General features: G+C 46.6%; 1 protein-coding gene across 1 annotated transcript in view; it reads right to left on the bottom strand.

Moving 5' to 3' along the window:
• Window positions 1–23,162, bottom strand: part of LOC140404429 (probable E3 ubiquitin-protein ligase HERC1) — a 300,792-nt gene that overhangs the window by 167,181 nt on the left and 110,449 nt on the right. Inside the window, 2 exon segments of the mRNA XM_072492956.1 lie at window positions 16,066–16,381; window positions 19,629–19,794. Of these exon segments, the coding sequence (XP_072349057.1) occupies window positions 16,066–16,381; window positions 19,629–19,794 (482 nt within the window).

Here is a 23,162-nt window from a genome sequence, read left to right on the forward strand (position 1 = left end):
ATTCCTATTCCCTTTCTTGAACACAGAGGAACAACATTCGCCACTTTCCAGTCCTCTGGCACTATCCCAGTGGACAACAAGGATCCAAAGATCAAAGCCAAAGGCTCTGCAATCTCATCCCTTGCCTCCCAAAGAATCCTTGGGTATATCCCATCTGGCCCAGGGGACTTGTCGACCTTCAGGTTTTTCAAAATTGCTAATACATCCTTCCTTAGAACATCTACTTCCTCCAGCCTACCCGCCTGAATCTCACACACATCCTCAAAAATATGGCCCTCTCCTTTGTGAACACTGAAGAAAATTATTCATTCAACGCCTCTCCTATTTCTTCTGACTCCATGCACAAGTTCCCACTACTGTCCTTGACCGGCCCTACCCTCACCCTGGTCATTCTTTTATTTCTCACATAAGAGTAAAAAGCCTTGGGGTTTTCCTTGATCCGACCCGCAAAGGACTTCTCATGCCCCCTCCTAGCTCTCCTAAGCCCTTTTTTCAGCTCATCCCTTGCTACTTTGTAACCCTCAAGCGACCCTGTGAACCTTGTTTTCTCATCCTACTCTTCCTTTTTCCTCTTGACAAGACATTCAACCTCTTTTATGAACCATGGTTCCCTCACACGACCATTTCCTCCCTGCCTGACAGGGGCATTTTTGGGAGCCGTTCGGAGGAGGAGAAGCAGTCTCCGAGAGTATAAAAACGGTAACTTCCTGTTTTATAGTTTTTTTTCTTCCAAAAGTGACGTCAGAGGGAAGCTGTGATCTGATCGGTTGATAGCAAATCTGCCCCAAATTTTTTTAAAAACACAGCCAAACTCATAAACTTAAATTAAACAAATTAATTAATTAGTGATGGCTGGTCAGGTGATGTGCTTGAGCTGCTTGATGTGGGAGCTGGCAGATCCCATTGCGAGCTGCAGCAACCACATCTGCAGTAAGTGTTGGCTGCTCGAAGAGCTCCGGCTTAGAGTTGATGAGCTGGAGTCTGAACTTCAAACACTGAGGCACATCCAAGAGGGGGAGACTTACCTGGACACTGTGTTTCAGGAGGCAGTCACACCTGTCAGAGTAAGTAGTTTAAATCCTGCCAGTGGCCACGGACAGCAGGGTGTGACTGCAAGTCAGGCAGGTAAAGGGAACCAGCAGTCAGGAACTCAGGAGCCTCAGCCCTTGACCCTGTCCAACAGGTATGAGGCACTTGCTCCCTGTGTGGATGGCGAACAGGGCTGCAGGAAGGATGAGTCAGCTGACCAAGGCACCATGGTTCAGCAGGCCATTCAAGGGGAGGGAGTAAATAGGCAAGTTGTAGTTGTAGGGGATTCTATTATCAGGGGGATAGATAGTATCCTTTGTGAGCAGGATAAAGAGTCCCGCATGGTATGTTGCCTGCCCGGTGCTAGGGTGCGGGACATCTCTGACCGGCTTGAAAGGATACTGGAGAGGGAGGGGGAGGATCCAGTTGTTGTGGTCCATGTCGGTACCAACAACATAGGCAAGTCTAGGAAAGAGGACCAGTTTTGAGATTATAAAGAGCTAGGATTCAAATTAAAAAATAGGTCCTCAAGGGTCATAATCTCCGGATTACTGCCCGAGCCACGTGCAAATTGGCATAGGGAGGCAAGAATAAGGGAAGTTAACACGTGGCTGAAAGAGTGGTGTGGGAAAGAGGGGTTCCTTTTCATGGGACACTGGCATCAGTTTTGGGACAGGGGGGGACCTATACTGTTGGGAAGGCCTCCACCTGAACCGAGCTAGGACCAGTATTCTGGCGAAAAGAGTAAATAGGGTGGTCAATTGGACTTTAAACTAGAGATTGGGGGGGGGGGGGGGGGGGAAGGGAAAGTCAGGGAACCAAGAGGTGAAGTAATCAGTGGGAAGCGTAGCTGCTTAGGAATACAAAAAAGCACGAACAGACAGAACTCAGGAGAGGTTACGATAGACCCCATCCCACAAAATATGACAGTGTATGGAAAGGCTCAGTAAACCAAGGTCCACCACACTAAGAAAACAAAAAGGGACGGTCAATAGAGAATTAAAGGTGCTATATTTAAATGTGCGCAGTGTACAGAATAAGGTAGATGAGCTTGTGGCCCAGATTGTGACTGGCAGGTATGATGTGGTAGGCATCACAGAGACGTGGTTGCAGAGGGTTCAGGAGTGGCATTTAAACATCCAGGGATTCACAACCTATCGAAAAGACAGAGAGGTGGGCAGAGGGGGCGGGGTTGCCTTGTTAATTAGGAATGAAATAAAATCAATAGCACTAAACGACATAGGGTCAGATGATGTGGAGTCTGTGTGGGTAGAGTTGAGGAACCACAAAGGCAAAAAAAACATAATGGGAGTTATGTACAGGCCTCCTAACAGTGGTCAGGACCGGGGGCACAAAATGCACCACGAAATAGAAAGTGCATGTCAGAAAGGCAAGGTCACAGTGATCATGGGGGACTTCAATATGCAGGTGGACTGGGTAAATAATGCTGCCAGTGGACCCAAGGAAAGGGAATTCATTGAATGTTTACAGGAGGGCTTTTTGGAACAGCTGGTGATGGAGCCCACGAGGGGACAGGCCATTCTGGACTTAGTGTTATGTAATGAGCCAGACTTGATTAAAGATCTTAAAGTAAGGGAACACTTAGGAGGCAGTGATCATAATATGGTAGAATTCAATCTCCAATTTGAAAGAAAGAAGGTAGAATCAGATGTAAAGGTGTTACAGTTAAATAAAGGTAACTACAGGGGCATGAGGGAGGAACTGATGAAAATCGACTGGGAGCTGAGCCGAGTGGGAAAGACAGTAGAACAGCAATGGCAGGAGTTTCTGGGAGTAATTGAAGACACAGTACAGAGGTTCATCCCAAAGAAAAGAAAGGTTATCAGAGGGAGGATTAGGCAGCCATGGCTGACAAAGGAAGTTAGGGAATGCATCAAAGCAAAAGAGAAAGCCTACAATGTGGCAAAGAGTAGTGGGAAGTCAGAAGATTGGGAAGGCTACAAAAACAAACAGAGGATAACAAAGAGAGAAATAAGGAAAGAGAGGATCAATTATGAAGGTAGGCTAGCCAGTAACATTAGGAATGATAGTAAAAGTTTCTTTAAATACATTAAAAACAAACGGGAGGCAAAAGTAGACATTGGGCCGCTCCAAAATGACGCCGGTAATCTAGTGATGGGAGACAAGGAAATAGCTGAGGAACTAAATAAGTACTTTGCGTCAGTCTTCACAGTGGAAGACATGAGTAATATCCCAACAATTCAGGAGAGCCAGGGGGCAGAGTTGAATATGGTAGCCATCACAAAGGAGAAAGTGCTAGAGAAACGAAGAGGTCTAAAAATTTATAAATCTCCGAGCCCAGATGGGCTACATCCTAGAGTTCTAAAGGAGATAGCTGAAGAAATAGTGGAAGCGTTAGTTATGATCTTTCAAAAGTCACTGGAGTCAGGGAAAGTCCCAGAGGATTGGAAAATCGCTGTTGTAACCCCCTTGTTCAAGAAGGGAACAAGGAAAAAGATGGAAAATTATAGGCCAATTAGCCTAACCTCGGTTGTTGGCAAGATTCTAGAATCCATTGTTAAGGATGAGATTTCTAAATTCTTGGAAGTGCAGGGTCGGATTAGGACAAGTCAGCATGGATTTAGTAAGGGGAGGTCGTGCCTGACAAACCTGTTAGAGTTCTTTGAAGAGATAATAAATAGGTTAGACCAAGGAGAGCCAATGGATGTTATCTATCTAGACTTCCAAAAGGCCTTTGATAAGGTGCCTCACGGGAGACTGCTGAGTAACATCAGGGCCCATGGTATTCGAGGCAAGGTACTAACATGGATTGACGATTGGCTGTTAGGCAGAAGGCAGAGAGTTGGGATAAAAGGTTCTTTTTCGGAATGGCAACCGGTGTCGAGTGGTGTCCCGCAGGGTTCAGTGTTGGGGCCACAGCTGTTCTCTTTATATATTAACGATCTAGATGATGGGACTGGGGGCATTCTGGCTAAGTTTGCCGATGATACAAAGATAGGTGGAGGGGCAGGTAGTATTGAGGAGGTGGGGAGGCTGCAGAAAGATTTAGACAGTTTAGGAGAGTGGTTGATGAAATGGCTGATGAAATTCAACGTGGGCAAGTGCGAGGTCTTGCACTTTGGAAAAAAGAATAAAGGCATGGACTATTTTCTAAACGGTGACAAAATTCATAATGCTGAAGTGCAAAGGGACTTGGGAGTCCTAGTGCAGGATTCTCTAAAGGTTGAATCCGTAATTAAGAAAGCAAATGCAATGTTGTCATTTATCTCAAGAGGCTTGGAATATAAAAGCAGGAATGTACTTCTGAAGCTTTATAAAGCATTAGTTAGGCCCCATTTAGAATACTGTGAGCAATTTTGGGCCCCACACCTCAGGAAGGACATACTGGCACTGGAGTGGGTCCAGCGGAGATTCACATGGATGATCCCAGGAATGGTAGGCCTAACATACGATGAACGTCTGAGGATCCTGGGATTATATTCATTGGAGTTTAGGACGTTGAGGGGAGATCTAATAGAAATTTACAAGATAATGAATGGCTTAGATAGGGTGGATGTAGGGAAGTTGTTTCCATTAGCAGGGGAGACTAGGACCCGGGGGCACAGCCTTAGAATAAAAGAGAGTCACTTTAGAACAGAGATGAGGAGAAATTTCTTCAGCCAGAGAGTGGTGGGTCTGTGGAATTCATTGCCACAGAGGGCGGTGGAGGCCGGGACGTTGAGTGTCTTTAAGGCAGAAGTTGATAAATTCTTGATTTCTCGAGGAATTAAGGGCTATGGAGAGAGAGCGGGTAAATGGAGTTGAAATCAGCCATGATTGAATGGTGGAGTGGACTCGATGGGCCGAATGGCCTTACTTCCGCTCCTATGTCTTATGGTCTTATGGACATGCCTATCAAGGACACGCAGTATTTGTTCCTTGAACAAGCTCCACTTTTCATTTTTGCCTTTCCCTGACAGTTTCTGTTCCCATCTTATGCTCCCTTATTCTTGCCTAATCGCATCATAATTACCCCTCCCCCAATTATAAACCTTGCCCTGCCGTATGGCCCTATCCCTCTCCATTGCAATGGTGAAAGACACCGAATTGTGGTCACTATCTCCAAAGTGCTCTCCCACAAACAAATCTAACTCTTGGCCCGGTTCATTACCCAGTACCAAATCCAATGTGGCCCCCCCCTCTTGTCGGCCTATCCACGCATTGTGTCAGGAAACCTTCCTGCACACACTGTACAAAAACTGCCCCATCCGAACTGTTCGACCTATAGAGGTTCCAATCAATATTTGGAAAGTTAAAGTCACCCATGACAACTACAGTTGTCTGTAGACAACAGAGACCGCCACACCTATCCATAGTCTGTTTTGCAATTTCTTCCTCCACATCTCTATTACTATTTGGGGGCCTATAGAAAACTCCTAACAATGTGACCGCTCCTTTCCTATTTCTAACTTCGGCCCATATTACCTCAGTAGGCAGATCCCCTTCAAACTGCCTTTCTGCAGCCGTTAAACTATCCTTGATTAACAATGCTACTCCTCCACCTCTTTTACCGCCTTCCCTATTCTTACTGAAACATCTATACCCCGGAACTTCCAACATCCATTCCTGTCCCTGTTCTAACCATGTCTCCGTAATGGCCACAACATCGTAGTCCCAAGTACCAATCCACGCTCCAAGTTCACCCACCTTATTCCAGATGCTCCTTGCATTGAAGTAGACACACTTCATCCCACCTTTCTGTCTGCCGGTACACTCCTGCGACCTTGATACCCTCCTCAGTACCTCACCACTCTCGACACTGGCTTCTGGGACACAGCTCGTTTTCCCAGCCCAAAGAGCCGTAGCAAATTTCCCTCCCAGGATATTGGTGCCCCTCTGGTTCAAATGCAAACCGTCCTGTCTGTGCAGGTCCCACCTTCCCCAGAATGTGCTCCAATTATCCACGTACCTGAAACCCTCCCTCCAAACCATCCCTGCAGCCACGTGTTTATCTGCACTCTCTCCCTGTTCCTCACCTCACTAGCACGTGGCACAGGCAACAAACCAGAGATGACAACATGGTTTGTCCTGGCTCTCAGCTTCCACCCTAGCTCCCTAAATTCCTGTTTTAAATCCCCATCCCTTCTCTTACCTATGTCGTTGGTACCAATGTGTACCACAACTTGTGACTGCTCCCCCTCCCCTTTAAGGGTTCTGAAAACAGGGTCCGAGACGTCAAGGACCCTGGCACCCAGGAGGCAACATACCATCCGAGAGTCTCTTTCGCTGCCACAGAACCGTCCATCTGTCCCTCTAACCAACAAGTCCCCAATAACTATTGCTCTCCTGCTCTCCCTCCTTCCCTTCTGAGCCACAGGGACGGACTCAGCGCTGGAGATCCGATCACTGTGGCTTACCCCTGGGTAGGTCGTCCCCCTCAACAGTATCCAAAACGGTATACTTGTTACTGAGGGGAACGACCACAGAGGATCCCTGTACTGACTGCTTCCTCCCAGCCCCTCACCATCACCCATCTACCTTGATTCTTCGGAGTAACTACATCCCTGAAGCTAATATCTATGACCACCTCTGCCTCACAAATGATCCGAAGTTCATCCAGCTCCAGCTCCAGTTCCCTAACGCGGTTTCTGAGGAGCTGGAGATGGGTGCACTTCCCACAGGTGAAATCAGCAGAGACACTGACAGCGTCCCTCACCTCAAACATTCTGCAGGAGGAACATTGCACTGCCTTCCCTGCCATCCCCTTTAGATAAAAAAAGAAAAAGAAAGAAAGAGCTTACCTGTTATTCACTCTACCCCTTAGGTTAAAGGAGGTGGAAAGGTGGGGACACTACAAGCGTAGTGTCTAGGGTTTAGAAACTGCCCAACTTAAATACAGGTAAAAATAAAACACTTAATCAGCAACCACTGCGCCCCACACAAGAACAGCAACCAGCTGTTATGGGCCTGCGCAAACAATTTAAATCTTTACTACTTATCCAGCAGTCACTCTGTCCTCACTCCGACCGGATTCAGCTGGAAACTCCCAACGGTAAGTTTAAAAAAATTTAAAAAAAATTACTCCCTTTCTCAGCAAGCACTCACTCAGCAACCACTGCGCCCCGCATGATAACACTTCAGGGAAAAGAAAAACTACTTACCAGTCACCAGCCAATCACTTACTTGCAGGCTGTGACGTCACGGTTCAACTTCTTTCTACTCCTACCTGCCCTCGGGTCTCCCTCTTGATCTTTACTCGGCTGGGATCCTTCCAGTGACTGTCTTTTTTTTTTGGTTAGAGGAGGAGGTAGGGAGGGAAACACTGAAGAAGTGTTTCGGGTTTAACTGTCACTTGACAACAGCTCCTCTACAAACCACCTTCAAGATACGGTGACTGCAATGCACTGATGCAGATTTCCCCCGCAACAGCCAATCAGCAGCTCGGCTCTACTGCCCTCTGCCCAGTACTTGGCCCATAGCCTTGTAAGTGCACATCTAAATACTGGAGGGGCTCATGTTTGTAGGCAGGACCTACAAACTGACTAAATCGCGAAGTGAATCAAACTTCTCTCAGGCTGAATCTGACGAGGAAGGTTTTGCATCTGTGAGCATTTCATCTTAAAGGTTGGTACTTTGAATTAAATAGTAAAACTACACCTCAGAGTGCTAAAACGTTGACCATGTTTAGGAAACCTATTAAAAAAGTGTATAGTTGCACCGGCAACTGAAGAAACAATCCAGCAACTAATTTGCAAGTGTTTCATGATCCCTTTAACCCGGGTCATTGATCCCTCCACCAAGGGGAAAAATGTCTTCCTGTCTACTCTATCAATGCCCCTCATGTGTCCCCCCCCCCTGCTCCAAGGAAAACAACCTCAGTCTATCATAGCTAAAACTCTTCAGCCCAGGCAATGTCCTGGTAAATCTCCTCTGCACCCTTTCCAGTGCTATTACAACCCTCCTGTAATGTGGTTTCCAGAACGGCACACAATACTCTCGCTGGTGCCGAACCAATGTTTTATACAGTTCCAGCATAACCTCCCTGCTCTTATATTCTATGCCTTGGTTAATAAAGGCAAGTATACCATATGCCTTCTTAATCACTCTATGCACCTGCTCTGCTAGCTTAAGGGACCAGAGTCCCTCTGATCCTCGGTGCTTCCCAGGGTCCTACCGTTTATCATGTATTCCTTTGCCTTGTTTGTCCTGCCCAAGTGCATCACCTCTCACTTATCTCGATTGAATTCCATTTGCCATTGATCAGCCCATCCGACGAGCCCGTCTATATCCTTCCCACAATTTACCACCCCAACAATTTTTGTATCATCCACGAACTATCAACCCTTCTATATTCATGTCCAAATGATTTATATAAACCACAAACAGCAAGGGCCCCAACACTGATCCCTGCTGGACCATACTGGACACAGGCTTCCAGTCAGAAAAGCACTCCTCGACCATCACACTCTACTTCCTGCCACTCAGCCAATTCTGGATCCAATTTGCCAACATTTCCTTGGATCCCATGATCTCTTACCTCCGCAATCAGTCTCCCACGCGGGACCTTACAGTCTCCCACGCGGGACCGTATCAAACGCCTTGCTGAAGTCCAAATGGACGACGTTCACTGGAATTTGTTGCTCCCACCACTTTTCTTAATTGAAACATGTTGGCCCTGTACTCTCCCCATTTCCTTCCTGAATGCATCCCACTCTTCTGCCACAGATTTACCTGTGTTTGCTCCCATAATAATATCATATCTGATCTCATTAAAATCAGGCTTACCCCAATTTAGAACTTTATTTCAGGCCCATCCATAACAATTTTGAATCTAACCGAGTTACACTCACTGCCTGTAAAATGCTCCCCTCTGATACTTCAACCGCTTGCCTGGCTTTGTTACCTAAAATTAAGTCCAGGACTGTCTCCTCTCTTGTAGGAGCTTGCTTCTTTTGTTTTTGCCATTTGAAGCTGATGATAGTTCTATTAATATATAAATGATAAAGTGCTTCCTATGACCACAAAATATTTGGCATGTATTAAATGTATTCGTCTTAGACATGGGGTCATATTTCGTGAACAAGCCCGATTTCAATCTTGTGGCCCACTGAGATGAAGGAGGGCCACCCATGCGGCCCACTCACTGGCCCAGGTTGCCCATCACTGACCTAGAGGTTTTCACCAAGTTATTCAGTTGCAAGAGGAAAAAGTGCACTGTTCAGATATAATGATATATACGATCAGTAGTTCTGGGATTTGGATAGGGAGGATTTCAAACTTTCATAGACATCTGTAGATGATGGGTGGTGGTGGGGACCATCATCATATTTTCAAGCCAGTTGCGCAGAGAGAATCCAGCTGCTACCTTAAACACATTAGCTTTTCTGATGGAGTCCAAAAAGCAGAAGGCTACTTTACATGGTCAGTCAATGGAACGATGCAACGGGTTTGTGGAGCGCCTCACAGGTCTCAAGATGTAAAGACCGCAAGTGGCCTTGAATGGGCAGAAAACCTGGCTTCGTATGCCAAAACACCCCTCCTAAAAACTACAGCAATTGTTTTCTGTAGGTAAACATAACACATTGTGTACAACTCTGAAATTCTAGTGTACCAGGGGATTTGACAGTGGTTATATTTCTTTTGTGGCCCTTGCCACTGAATCCCTTTTGCATCCGTCCATACAATACTGAGATTTTCTGCTGAATAATTTCATCTGACACCTGGGGGGAGGGGATCAGTTGAATCTTAGTTCATCAATCCAACCAGGAACAGAGTACAATCCAAAGTAGGGTCTCAGCAATTTGCATAGGTATCCCCAAAAGAAGTGAATGAAACCAGCGGTTAATTAAACAATCCACTGCTGCACCCGACACTGTAGGATTTCAAAATTTCAGATTACTGCACTTTGCCCATGCAGGCTATTGTGAGAATACCCGTAACAATGTGTTGAAAAGTAGAGTAATAACTTGCCACATTGGGAATAGATCTACTGCAGCTGGTGTTACTTTCTTCAGCAGCAGAGTAAATAAAACAATTTGGATCAGGAAGGTTTGAAAGCAGCTGGTTTCAGAGGCAAATTAGTATCATAGATACTATTAGAAGTAGGTTTCCAGAAGTAGTGTCCTCAAGGCAAAGCTATTTCTTTATTACAATCATAAAAATTGTCACAGCGCAGATGGAAACTATTCAACCCATTGTAAACATGCCATCGCTCTGCAAAAGCTAGCTCCACTCCCCAGCTCTTTCCCTGTAGATCTGCAATTGATCTGCAATTTTGTTCCCTCTGGTTTGGCACTTGCATCTTCGATGCCTCTTTAGCACAGACGAACCGTAGAACTCCTCCAATGCAGGAGGAAGCCATTTGGCTCATTGGGTCTGCACCGACCCTCCGAAAGAACACCCTACCAAGGCCCTCTCCCCCGACCCTATCCCATAACCCCAAGTTAACCTGCACATCTTTGGACACTACGGGATAATTTAGCATGACCAATCAACCTAACCCAAGCACCAACTTTCAACGAAAGGAACTCCAATATTTGAGTTTGGATTATTAAAATCAGGCCCTCTATATTTGTATCAACAGCAGAAAAAGTTCAGAGGACCCACGCAAAACAAAAGACTTGGAGTAAGGGGAAGGCAGTGTGCATCATCAGGGACGAGTGCAGCTTCTGGCAATCCACAAGAGATGGTGGAGGCAGCGGCATAGAAGCATCGTCACTGAATTAGCAATTGACTGGGCAGCACGGTGGCACAGTGGTTAGCATTGCTGCCTCATGGCGCTGAGGTCCCAGGTTCGATCCCGGCTCTGGGTCTCTGTCCGTGTGGAGTTTGCACATTCTCCCCGTGTTTGCGTGGGTTTCGCCCCCACAACCCAACGATGTGGGCAACACGGTAGCATTGTGGATAGCACAATTGCTTCACAGCTCTAGGGTCCCAGGTTCGATTCCGGCTTGGGTCACTGTCTGTGCGGAGTCTGCACATCCTTCCAGTGTGTGCGTGGGTTTCCTCCGGGTGCTCCGGTTTCCTCCCACAGTCCAAAGATGTGCAGGTTAGGTGGATTGGCCATGATAAATTGCCCTTAGTGTCCAAAATTGCCGTTAGTGTTGGGTGGGGTTACTGGGTTATGGGGATAGGGTGGAGGTGTTGACCTTGGGTAGGGTGCTCTTTCCAAGAGCCAGTGCAGACCTGATGGGCCGAATGGCCTCCTTCTGCACTGTAAATTCTACGATCTATGATGTGTGGGGTAGGTGGATTGGCCATGCTAAATTGCCCCTTAATTGGAAAAAATGAATTGGGTACTCTAAATTTATTTTTTAAAAGAATTAGCAATCCAGAGACCCAGGATTTGGGGGTCCCAGATTAAAATTCCCCCAGTGGTGAGATGTGAATTTAATAAAGGTTCACTAATGGTGTTTAGGAATGAAAATCTACTATCCTTACCAGGTCTGACTCCAGATCCACATCACAACAATGTGGTTGACTCCTAAATACCCTAGCAAGCCACTCAATTCAAGGGCAATAAATGCCAGTGATACTCACATCCAATGAATTAAAAATATCTGAACATTGAAAATTAAATGAAATTAAAAAAGGTACAGGTTGGAAATTATACGAGGGTGGCACAGTGGTTAGCACTGCTACCTCACAGCGCTACGGAACCGGGTTCGATTGAGACCGTGGGTGACTGTGTGGAGTTTGCACATGGCCATGGTAAATTGTCCCTTAAGTGCCCAAAAGGGATAGGGAGGGGTGTGAGCTTAGGTAGGGTGCTCCTTTGGAGAGTTGGTGCAGACTCAATGGGTCGAATGGCCTCCTTCTGTACTGTAGGGATTCTGTGATTTACAGATTGCTGAGCATATGCAATCTCACTGATACGGACATAAAAAGCATAAAAAGATAAAAACACAGAAGAAAATGGATAAATAATAGCAGGAAAAATATTGGAGTCGTTAAGTGCCAACCTGAATAAAAAAGTTTTGCTGTGTCACAGTGGTACCACGGCTGGCTCTGATGTTCAGAAGGGAGGGTCAAAGCATAGAAGAGCAATAGTCATAGGGGACTCTATAGTCAGGGGCATAGATAGGCGCTTCTGTGGACGTGAAAGAGACTCCAGGATGGTATGTTGCCTCCCTGGTGCCAGGGTCCAGGATGTCTCTGAACGGGTAGCAGGCATCCTGAAGGGGGGAGGGCAAACAGGCAGAGGTCATTGTACATATTGGTACCAACATAGGCAGGAAGGGGCATGAGGTCCTGCAGCAGGAGGTCAGGGAGCTAGGCAGAAAGTTAAAAGACAGGACCTCTAGGGTTGTAATCTCGGGATTACTCCCTGTGCCACGTGCCAGTGAGGCTAGAAATAGGACGTTAGAGCAGCTAAACACGTGGCTAAACAGCTGGTGTAAGAGGGAGGGTTTCTGTTATCTGGACCACTGGGAGCTCTTCCGGGGCAGGTGTGACCTATATACGGACGGGTTGCATCTAAACTGGACAGGCATAAATATCCTGGCCGCGAGGTTTGCTAGTGTCACACGGGAGGGTTTATACTAGTATGGCAGGGGGGTGGGCACGGGAGCAATAGGTCAGAAGGTGAGAGCATTGAGGGAGAACTGGGGAATAGGGCCAGTATGGCTCTGAGGCAGAGCAGACAGGGAGAGGTTGCTGAACACAGCGGGGCTGGTGGCCTGAAGTGCATATGTTTTAATGCAAGTATTATTACAGGTAAGGCAGATGAACTTAGAGCTTGGATTAGTACTTGGAACTATGATGTTGTTGCCATTACAGAGACCTGGTTGAGGGAAGGGCAGGATTGGCAGCTAAACGTTCCAGGATTTAGATGTTTCAGGCGGGATAGAGGGGGATGTAAAAGGGGAGGCGGAGTTGCGCTACTGGTTAGGGAGAATATCACAGCCGTACTGCGGGAGGACACCTCCGAGGCAGTGAGGCTATATGGGTAGAGATCAGGAATAAGAGGGTGCAGTCACAATGTTGGGGGTTTACTACAGGCCTCCCAACAGCCAGCGGGAGATAGAGGAGCAGATAGGTAGACAGATTTTGGAAAAGAGTAAAAACAACAGGGTTGTTGTGATGGGAGACTTCAACTTCTCCACTATTGACTGGGACTCACTTAGTGCCAGGGGCTTAAAGGGGCAGAGTTTGTAAGGAGCATCCAGGAGGGCTTCTTAAAACAATATGTAGACAGACCAACTAGGGAAGGGGCTGTACTGGACCTGGTATTGGAAAATGAGCCCAGCCAGGTGGTAGAAGTTCAGTAGGGGAGCATTTTGGTAACAGTGGCCACAATTCAATAAAGTTTAAAGTGCTGATGGACAAGGATAAGAGTGGTCCTAGGGTGAATGTGCTAAATTGGGGGAAGGATAATTATAACAATATTAGGCGGGAACTGAAGAACCTAGATTGGGGGCGGATGTTTGAGGGCAAATCAACATCTGATACGTGGGAGGCTTTCAAGTGTCTGTTGAAAGGAATTCAGGACCGGCATGTTCCTGTGAGGAAGAAGGATAAATACGGCAATTTTCAGGAACCTTGGATAACGTGATATAGAGTAGGCCTCGTCAAAAAGAAAAAGGAGGCATTTGTCAGCGCTAAATGGCTGGGAACAGACAAAGCCTATGTGGAATATAAGGAAAGTAGGAAGGAACTTAAGCAAGGAGTCTGGAGGGCTAGAAGGGGGTCACGAAAAGTAATTGGCAAATAGGATTAAGGAAAATCCCAAGGCTTTTTACATATACATAAAAAGCAAGAGGGTAGCCAGGGAAAGGGTTGGCCCACTGAAGGTAGGCAAGGGAATCTATGTGTGGAGGGAGAGGAAATGGGCGAGGTACTAAATGAATACTTTGCATCAGTATTCACCAAAGAAAAGGAATTGGTAGATGTTGAGTCTGGAGAAGGGTGTGTAGATAGCCTGGGTCACATTGAGATCCAAAAAGACGAGGTGTTGGGCGCCTTGAAAAATATTACGGTAGATAGGTCCCCAGGGCCTAATGGGATCTACCCCAGAGTACTGAAGGAAGCTAGAGAGGAAATTGCTGAGGCCTTGCCAGAAATCTTTGGATCCTCACTGTCTTCAGGTGATGTCCCGGAGGACTGGAGAATAGCCAATGTTGTTCCCTTGTTTAAGAAGGGTAGCAAGGATAATCCAGGGAACTACAAGCCGGTGAGCCTTAAGTCAGTGGTACGGAAATTACTGGAGAGAATTCTTCGAGACAGGATCTACTCCCATTTGGAAGCAAATGGACGTATTAGTGAGAGGCAGCATGGTTGTGTGAAGGGGAGGTCGTGTCTCACTAACTTGATAGAGTTTTTCGAAGAGGTCACAAAGATGATTGATGCAGGTAGGGGAGCGGATGTTGTCTATATGGACTTCAGTAAGGCCTTTGACAAGGTCCCTCATGGTAGACCAGTACAAAAGGTGAAGTCACACGGGATCAGGGGTGAGCTGGCAAGGTGGGTACAGAACTGGCTAGGTCATAGAAGGCAGAGAGTAGCAATGAAAGGGTGCTTTTCTAATTGGAGGGCTGTGACCAGTGGTGTTCCGCAGGGATCAGTGCTGGGACCTTTGCTGTTTGTAGTATATATAAATGATTTTGAGGAAAATATAACTGGTCTGATTAGTAAGTTTGCAGATGACACAAAGATGGATGGAATTGCGGATAGTGATGAGGACTGTCAGAGGATACAGCAGGATTTAGATTGTTTGGAGACTTGGGCGGAGAGATGGCAGATGGAGTTTAATCCGGACAATGTGCGGTAATGCATTTTGGAAGGTCTGATGCAGGTAGGGAATATACAGTGAACGGTAGAACCCTCAAGAGTATTGAAAGTCAAAGAGATCTAGGAGTACAGGTCCACAGGTCATTGAAAGGGGCAACACAGGTGGAGAAGGTAGTCAAGAAGGCATACGGCATGCTTGCCTTCATTGGCCGGGGCATTGAGTATAAGAATTGGCAAGTCATGTTGCAGCTGTATAGAACCTTAGTTAGGCCACACTTGGAGTATAGTGTTCAATTCTGGTCGCCACACTACCAGAAGGATGTGGAGGCTTTAGAGAGGGTGCAGAAGAGATTTACCAGAATGTTGCCTGGTATGGAGGGCATTAGCTATGAGGAGCGGTTGAATAAACTCGGTTTGTTCTCACTGGAACGACGGAGGTTGAGGAGCGACCTGATAGAGGTCTACAAAATTATGAGGGGCATAGACAGAGCAGATAGTCAGAGGCTTTTCCCCAGGGTAGAGGGGTCAATTACTAGGGGGCATAAGTTTAAGGTGCGAGGGTCAAGGTTTAGAGTAGATGTACGAGGCAAGTTTTTTTTTTTTAATATACAGAGGGTAGTGGGTGCCTGGAACTCGCTGCCGGAGGTGGTGGTGGAAGCAGGGACGATAGTGACATTTAAGGGGCATCTTGACAAATATATGAATAGGATGGGAATAGAGGGATACGGACCCAGGAAGTGTAGAAGATTGTAGTTTAGTCGGGCAGCATGGTCGGCACGAGCTTGGAGGGCCGAAGGGCCTGTTCCTGTGCTGTACTTTTCTTTGTTCTTTGTTCACAGGCTGCCTTTAACTTGCAGCTTCAACAGTACAAAGTATATAGCCAAGATTAGGTACCAACCCAGAGAACACATCCTGATTAGAGGGATAGATTGTCACAAATTTTCTAGGCTTGGTATGTTAAGGGTTGTTAACAAGTGAAAGAATACTACACATTGCCAGGGTCCCGGGTTCGATTCTGGCCTTGGGTGACTGCCTGTGTACATTCTCCCAGTGTCTGCGTGGCTTTCCTACAAGTGCTCCGGTTTCCTCCCACAGTACAAAGATGCGCAGGCTAAGTAGGGTTACAGGGATAGGTCGGGGGAGTGGGCCTAGGTACTGTGCTCTTGGTGGGGTCAGTGCAGACTTGATGGGTTGAGTGGCCTCCTTCTGCACTGGATTCTGTCAATTACTGTGCAAAATAATTAAGTACAATTTGCAATTGTTAGATAGGTAACATGTCATGTCTTTCCCTCTAATTGGTCTTTTGATCATTTTGATTATATTCTTAACAAAAAAATGGTTTCTAACCTGGTCATAAAACCAAGCCCCTCATTAGCTCCAGAATGTCCCATCTGCCCGTCCTCCTTTTGGTGTAACTCTTGTATGACCGGTGTGACTCCCAGAATTAACAACGCACAGCGATGGATGACAGAGTTGCACGCTGCTGTGTAAAGGTCCTGTCCCTCTGTAAGTGCAGTGCTCGCTCGCCGTTCTTCCCGGAGCTGAGACGGCGGATCGTCTAGTCGGACGACAGTCCCATTTCCGATTCCAGGTGTGCTGCTCATTCTCTCTCGATCACGACCGCGAGCAACTTCACGGGCTGATAGAAAACATTGAAAGATTTCTGTAACATGCAACACAAAACACAAACAAACAGAACATTCATTAAAAGCTAGCAGAAGCATAGCCAAAAATGATCCCCATTTTTTGTGTTTTTTTTTTAAATGGTATCGGCAATATACTATCTACCTATGAAGAGATGGAAATAATATTCCATTTGATAAAGGCAGACTAATAATAATAGCTTGTCACAAGTAGGCTTCAATGAAGTTACTGTGAAAAGCCCCTAGTCGCCACATTCCGGCGCCAGTTTGGGGAGGCCGGTACGGGAATTGAACAGTGCTGCCGGCACTGTTCTGCATAGCTGCACTTGAGGGAAATGAGTCCCTTTTGGAGGACATGCAACAAAACACTCCTGCAAGTGAATATGCAAAGCACTACTAATTTTGAAAAATTATCTTTAGTTTGCTAAAAATAAATTTTATTCTCACTAGGTGCAGTAGTTTTCCGATCTGGTGCAAGGGGCAATTGAACAATCCCTTGCTCACAATGGTAAAACTATGTTAGTATGGAATGATTGTCAGAGACTCAGCTACAACCAGGCTCGGATTCTCTAACCTGTACTCCTCTGTGAATGCAGATTCCTTCTCACAGCACAGGCTCATACATAGAAACATGCATACAAAATAGAAACAGGAGCTGGCCATTCGGCCCTTCGAGCCTGCTCTGCCATTCATTAATCCTGCCTGCCTCCCCCCCCCATATCCCTTTAGCCCCAAGAGCAATGTCTAATTGCTTCTTGAAATTACACAATGCTTCCGCCTCAACTACTTTCTGTGGTAGTGAATTCCACTGATTCACGGCTCTCCGGGTGAAGAAATTTCTCCTCACCTCAGTCCTAAAAGGTTTGTCCCTTATCCTCAAACTATGACCTCTAGCTCTGGACTCCCCCACCATCAGGAACTTTCATTCTGAATCTACCCTGTTAGAATTGTATAAGTTCCCATGAGATCCCCTCTCACTCTTCTAAACTCCAGTGAATATAATCCTAAGTGACTTAGTCGTGACATCCCAGGTTAAACATTCGCTGCACTCCCTCCATAGCAAGAATATCCTTCCTCAGATATGGACACCAAAATGACACACAATACTCCAGATGTGGCCTACCTATGCCCCATCAAATTCTTGAAAGATTTGGAACAAGGAAATTTCTTTCATATGAAGTGGCTGACATTTGATTCATTTGGCAATTCATTTGGCAATGCAATCTTTTTTTGTGTTTTAGGTTATCACGGGTCGAAATTAATTCTTTAGTCCAGAGCAATAATACCTCAGTTTTGAACTACAAAGTCACTTACTTTAAAAGAATAAACAAGTGGAGTGTTGAGAATTCTTGAAAGATTTGGAACAACAAAATTTCTTTCATATGACGTGGCTGACATTTGATGCCCAATTGCCCAATTTCAGAGGGCAGTTAAGGGTCAACCACATTGTGGTGAATCTGGAGTCTTATGTAGGTCAGACCAGGTAGGGGTGGCAGATTTCCTTACCAAAAGGACATCAGTGAAGCAGCACATTATGCATTATGCAAACTAATAACACAACACTCCGTCTGATTCTGTTTGTTACGACAGTAACATTCAGCAGCAGGGAAAACTCCGTCAGTATTCTTGCAAAAGTAAGGGAAAAACTCCTCAACGAAGAGGCTCAATGCCAAGAAAATAAAGATAATTGGATATGTCGGGTCTTTTCTAGCTCTTCTTCATAGGCTTACTGGCAGGTCCAAATTTTAAACTCAAAACAAAATACAAAGCACAAATCCCCTTTACAGCTTTTCTTCCCAGTGTGGGGGTGGTATCCACCAGATTTCCATTTACCTCACCGTACAAACATCGTAGTCTGCTCACATTGAGCCCTCAAAAAAAAAAAGGGTGCCACAAAGGATTGAGGAGAAACTAGAGTTCCCAATGTAGAGGATATAAGTATTTCAAGACCCTTGTAATACAAACTTATTTTAGAAAAGTCAGTACCTTCCACAAACTTGGTGCCAGTCGGGATGAGGAGGGAGGATTCTTTTGCACAAGGATAATAATGCAGCCACCATCAGTGAAGATCATCTGCACCAATTAGATCCATACAACTGTTTTGTGAAGCTTACTCCAAGTGAGTGTTGTAGGCAATTGTAATATAGACTTAGTCAAAGCTCAACTTATGGCTTTCGCTGTACACCTGACAAAATGTCTCTAACTGATCCCAGATGTTAAGCTTCACCTCTCAGTTTGCTGCTGTGTATTTCAGGGTGAAAATTGCTGGAAATGGAGATTTAGTAGAGATTATTTAGAATGTTTGAGCTTTGTGCATCCCACCATTTCTAGCCAGGTGTCAAGTTCCCAATATTTGTAATTCTGTTTACTAACCCTAGCAATATATCAAGTGTTAAATACTCCAATCCCAGACCAGATCCCAACAGTGGTTAGGACACTGAACCAAAACACCAATATTTTAGTTTATGTGCGGAAAGAATGATTCACTCCAGGAATGTTTGAATGAAGAAATAGGGCTTGGATATTTTTAAAACAAAACTTTATTATGAATACAATATTAAACTTTTTAACTTCTCACCCGAAAAAAACAGCTTCCTTAATCACTACTATTCAATTTTCCTTTAAACAAAAAGAAGAGAAACAAACTGCTCTCAATCTATCTTACTGTGGGAGAATTGTGGACTCAGCGTCAGGCAGCTCAGAATTCAACTCCTCTCTCCAAGGTTTCTCCAAAAACTGCCTCTCTAAAGCTTTGCAGAATGTGTCTCTGCATTCTCGGCTCCACCCAGCAATGACCTCATCTCCCCGAGCTGAAAAACAAATTATCTCTGCAGGCTGCAAAGCACATCAACTCCCCAGGGACTTTCCCAGTCAAACCCCAGTCCATTTGTTCAGACTGAATAAATATTCCTTTGTCAATTACACCTTCTGGCTGCTAAAAGCATCTAGGCCCACCAAAACAGATTAAATAAAATATGGTCACTGCAGTCAAACACACACTAACCACAGGCTTTGAACCCTTAAATTGCCCAATACTTAGAATCCAATATTCCTGAAGTCTTCCAGACATCACATAAATCAGACCCAAATGCCCTGTTCACGGAATTATTACTGCTTCATATACAATACGTACTTAAAACATGGGATGAATCAAATTGGTGGCATTGTCGGCCAGAACTAGAAACATCTTCACTGATGTTTTAAGACAGCATCAGCTGCATCCAAATCCCATTCAAAATGAATTGATTTCAGGCAGCTTTTACTCACTTCCAGCAGTCATGACTTCTTGTTCTCTTTCTTCCTCCTCTTGTTCCGGGTGCTCTTCATCCCGATCTCTATCTGCCTGCTCTTCCATTTCAGCTTCCTCGTCAATGGTGCGAGTGAAAGATTGTTCCTGAAGTTCAGCATCTGTTGGGTCTCGATTTTCTGACAACTTGGAAAGAGAGGGGTGGGGGGATATAAACCTTTTTTAAATTACCGCGGTAGTACCTCGCATTATTCATTTCAGAAATCAAGACTTTACTTCTTAATAAAAGATATTCTTAGACTACAGTATTTAGCTGGCTGGCTACAGAAACAACATGGTCCTTTGAGACTAGAGAAGGGGTATGGGTAGGTTATTGTAGACTCAGAATATTTAGCTGAAATCAATGGCAAGAAAATACTGTGAAGGGGAGGTGGTGTGGAAACAAGCCAAAAAATAAAAAGATAAAAGCAAATTGCCACGGATGCTGGAATCTGAAAACAAAACGGAAAATGATGGAAAATCTCAGCAGGTCGAACATCATAGAATTTACAGTGCAGAAGGAGGCCATTCGGCCCTTGGAAAGAGCACTCCACCTAAGCCCACACCACCACCCTATTCCCGTAACCCAGCAATTCCAACCGCCTTTTCTGGACACTAAGGGTAATTTAGCATGGGCAATCCACCTAACCTGCACATCTTTGGACTGTGGGAGGAAACCGAAGCACCCGGAGGAAACCCGCGCAGACACGGGGAGAACGTGCAGACTCCGCACAGACAGTGACCCAAGCGGCTAATTGAACCTGGGACCCTGGAGCTGTGAAGCAACTGTGCTAACCACTGTGCTACCGTGCCCCATCTGCAGAGAGAGAATAGAGTTGACGTCTCGCGTCTGAATGACTCTTTGTCAAAGCTGGACGTGAAACGTTAGCACTATTCTCTCTCCCACAGATGCTGTCAGACTTGCTGAGATTGCCCAGCATTTTCTGCTATGCCTAAAAACATTGTAGAAGGAGAAAGGGACATTTTTTAAAAAGTGATAAAACTAGGACAATAAATACTGCTCAACATTCCAAAAAAGGAAGAATTAAAAGGTGTGCGCATTCAAAATAAATTTAAGGGCCAGAAGAATTAATAGCCGAGGAGAGATATTAATAGCAATGGAGATATAATGGGATGGGATCAGAACTTTATATAATGTTCGAGGGTAGGGGCAAACACTGGTAACATTGATAGTGAAGGATTCCATCACATTGATGGAACAGAAACGTGCCTTTTGTGCATTGGCTTTAAGATAGAATCCTCATGGATAATGTTAAGAACTAGGAACCGAAATGGTACAATACACTACAGGACACCAAACAGTGGAGATTAAATAAAAATGGGGATCTTCAGATAATTCAGAGAGATGTGAAATAACAGGATGATAAAATTGGACTACTTTAATCATCTCCAAACACACTGGAAAAGGGGAATGAATGAGGTCAAAATGGGGATCAATTTTAAGAATACATCCAGGACTGATCCCTAGATCATAATGCTTCGAGTCAAAGGAAAGTTCTGTGAAGTTGCGAAAATAACGGATGTCAGAAACACTGGTTCCATGAAAATGCAATGCAGGTAGATGGAGGTTTTATTGCCGTCATCACTGGGTCAAAGTCCTGGAAGTCCCTTCCTAACACTGGATAAAAGCAAATTATTGCGCATTAAGGAATCTGAAGCCAAAAGAGAAAATGCTGGAAAATCTCATCTGTAGGGAGAAAAGAGCTAACGTTTTGACAAAGGGTCATCTGGACTCGAAACGTTAGCTCTTTACTCTCCTTACAGATGCTGCCAGACCTGCTGAAATTTTCCAGCATTTTCTCTTTTGGGTTCGCTTCCTAACACCACTGTCGGTGGGTGTACCTACCTCAGATGCCCTTCAGTGGGTCAAAGTGATGGCTCGCCACTGCCTTCTCAGTGAGAATCGGGCATGGGTAACAAATGCTGGCTTTACAGAGGCGCCTGCAACCCATGAAATAATTTTATTTTTTTAAAGTAGAATATTAGCGAAGCTACATCAATTACGGGTTTGGTCCCAAAGCATTGTGCACAGATTGGGTGCATCATTATAGAAAGGATAAAACTACAGAGACTGTTCAGTGTATATGATGCTAGGGGTAAGGCAAGTCAAGTATGTGGGGAATCGTGGCACATTGACATTATTTCCAATGAAGCAGAGCAGATTAAGAAATGTAACTGAGCCTTTCAAAGTTATGGAGAGTTGTAGACGCAGTAAATAGGAACAATCTGTTTTCTTTAATTCAGTTATGAGGAATGATCTTACAAAAATCTCTCGGTGGGAGGAAATAGGTTAAGGGAAATTTACACAGAGGGTTCCTGGAGCATGGGAAGCTTTTCCCAATTACAGGTTGAAGCTGAGCCCTGTTTTTTCTTTTCAGTGAAAATGGATAAATATTTGAAGTAAAACGAGGAGAGGTAGATAGAGCGTCAGACGAAGAGGGGAATGAGGGATTAGAGAGAGAGAGAGAGAGAGAGAGAGGAGAGAGAGAGAGAGAGAGAGAGAGAGAGAGAGAGAGAGAGAGAGAGAGGAATTGGAGGAAAGAGAGAGGGAGGGGACTGGAGAGAGAGAGAGAGAGAGAGAGAGAGGGAGGGGACTGGAGAGAGAGAGAGAGAGAGAGAGAGGGAGGGGGACGAGAGAGAGTGTGAAATAACAGGATGATAAAATTGGAACTACTTTAAATCATCTCCAAACACACTGAGACGGGGGAGGGGGCCAGGGAGACGGGGGAGGGGGGCCAGGGAGACGGGGGAGGGGGCCAGGGAGACGGGGGAGGGGGCCAGGGAGACGGGGAGGGGCCAGGAGACGGGGGAGGGGGCCAGGGAGACGGGGGAGGGGGCCAGGGAGACGGGGGAGGGGGCCAGGGAGGCCGGGGGAGGGGGCCAGGGAGGCGGGGGAGGGGGCCAGGGAGGCGGGGGAGGGGGCCAGGGAGGCGGGGGAGGGGGCCAGGGAGGCGGGGGAGGGGGGCCAGGGAGGCGGGGAGGGGGCCAGGGAGGCGGGGGAGGGGGCCAGGGAGGCGGGGGAGGGGGCCAGGGAGGCGGGGGAGGGGGCCAGGGAGGCGGGGGGAGGGGGGCCAGGGAGGCGGGGGAGGGGGGCCAGGGAGGCGGGGGAGGGGGCCAGGGAGGCGGGGGAGGGGGCCAGGGAGGCGGGGGAGAGGGGGCCAGGGAGGCGGGGGAGGGGGCCAGGGAGGCGGGGGGAGGGGGCCAGGGAGGCGGGGGGCAGAGGGGGCCAGGGAGGCGGGGGAGGGGGCCAGGGAGGCGGGGGGAGGGGGGCCAGGAGGCGGGGGAGGGGGCCAGGGAGGCGGAGGGGAGGGGGCCAGGGAGGGCGGGGGAGGGGGCCAGGGAGGCGGGGGGAGGGGGCCAGGGAGGCGGGGGAGGGGGCCAGGGAGGCGGGGGAGGGGGCCAGGGAGAGCGGGGAGGGGCAGGAGGCGAGGGGCCAGGGAGAGCGGGGGGGGCCGGGAGGGGGGCCAGGGAGACGGGGGGAGGGGGGCCAGGGA

The sequence above is a fragment of the Scyliorhinus torazame genome, chromosome 30, assembly GCF_047496885.1.
Source record: "Scyliorhinus torazame isolate Kashiwa2021f chromosome 30, sScyTor2.1, whole genome shotgun sequence".
Classification (NCBI taxonomy): domain Eukaryota; kingdom Metazoa; phylum Chordata; class Chondrichthyes; order Carcharhiniformes; family Scyliorhinidae; genus Scyliorhinus; species Scyliorhinus torazame.